Genomic DNA, 1457 nt, shown 5'->3' with positions numbered 1-1457 from the left:
GTGTGTGTGTGTGTGTGTGTGTGTGTGTGTGTGTGTGTGTGTGTGTGTGTGACAGACGAACAGGAGACATCAGGCAGCATCATCTACACAGTGGAACTGAAGCGCTACGGAGGCCCTTTAGGTATCACCATCTCAGGCACAGAGGAGCCTTTTGACCCCATCACTATATCAGGCCTAACCAAGAGAGGCCTTGCAGAGAGGTACTACATGCTCAAACACATACATATACACACTGTTTTATAGACCCAAACTTTTGTTTGATGTGCATTTTTTCTTTGTCCGAGATATAGGGGATTAGTAGGATCTAATAGATACAATAACTAGACTCTGTCATGGTACAGGAGGTGGTTTTTTACAAAAAAAATGATGTCCTCATATGAGGACACTGGGTCTTACCATGCAAAACTTGAGAAACTTCATGATAGCCTTTTTGTGGGTGTTCCTAGTTATTTTAATTACTGTAGTCAGCTGTTGACCAGAGCAAGATCAGTGAATTGCATCATCATCATCATCATCATCATCATCAGTGATAACTTTCAAATTGCTTGTCAATCACACGAGACCTCAAAATCAAACAAAAACAAACTGTAACTGCACATTCAATGCATGTATATTTGCAATTCTGGCATTGTTGCATACATTTATATCTGATATTTTTTGTAAAAAATTTTGAAATCTTTGAGTATATTTATTGTTTTTCTCTATGATCTGTTTTTGTTTTGTTACGACCCGGCTCTAAGAGTTGCAACATAATTGGAAACCTGACTCAGGATGCCAGTTTTAAACCTTTAGAAGGCCATTTATTAAAGTGTCTAGGAGTAAAAAACTGTGAGTTGGTGTTGCCCTCGGTGCTCCTTACACTGGATGCGCAGAGCATCTGTCTCACCATCTGGACCACTTCAGGTGTGTGGTCCAGTACCAGATCTGCCTCCACACCAAGGTTTCTGACTGGTCACTGTCCTGTCCACCATCGTGCTCCTGGTAGACCTTCTTGTCCACCATTTAACAGCCTCTCTCGGAGTCGTCTCCTTCCAGAAGAAAGCTCTCGTTCTCGTTCTGGTCCATGCGTCAACCTTCAGTCAGTTCCAGCCTTTTTGCGCCACCAAGCCGTCCTCGTACGCCCCTTTGGTCCTTATGAAGATCACCAGCATGCTCCACACCTTCGTTGGAGTCACGCTCTTTGACATCTTCGGATCCCAGCGTGCCTGATGCCTTTCCTCACACCAGCAATCACGACTTGGTTCCCCACTGCTCCTTCGGCTGCGCCATCTCGCTGCCTACCGAGCTGCTGCGCTTCAGCTGCTGCCTCTGCTGCTCAGCTGTTCCTCCTCAGCAGCTCCTCTGTCACTTGTGCCAACATCTACAGTGGTTTGCAAAAGTATTCATACCCCTTGAACTTTTCCATATTTTGTCACATTACAACCACAAACATAAATATATTTCACTGGAATTTAATG

The 1457-nt window shown here is 44.3% G+C and overlaps 1 protein-coding gene across 2 annotated transcripts in view; it reads left to right on the top strand.

Annotated features, from left to right (window-relative positions):
• Positions 1-1457, top strand: part of grip2b (glutamate receptor interacting protein 2b) — a gene marked incomplete at its 5' end in the record, with an annotated part of 39120 nt that overhangs the window by 19492 nt on the left and 18171 nt on the right. For both annotated transcript variants that reach the window (XR_001311837.1, XM_014026526.1), the window contains 1 exon segment: positions 56-200. Coding sequence is in view for 1 of the 2 variants with exons in the window: in XM_014026526.1 (XP_013881980.1) it covers positions 56-200 (145 nt within the window).

Source organism: Austrofundulus limnaeus, unplaced genomic scaffold, assembly GCF_001266775.1.
Source record: "Austrofundulus limnaeus strain Quisiro unplaced genomic scaffold, Austrofundulus_limnaeus-1.0 Scaffold563, whole genome shotgun sequence".
NCBI lineage: Eukaryota > Metazoa > Chordata > Actinopteri > Cyprinodontiformes > Rivulidae > Austrofundulus > Austrofundulus limnaeus.
The sequence above is the reverse complement of the archived record's forward strand: the minus strand, read 5'-3'. Positions and strand labels throughout refer to the sequence as shown.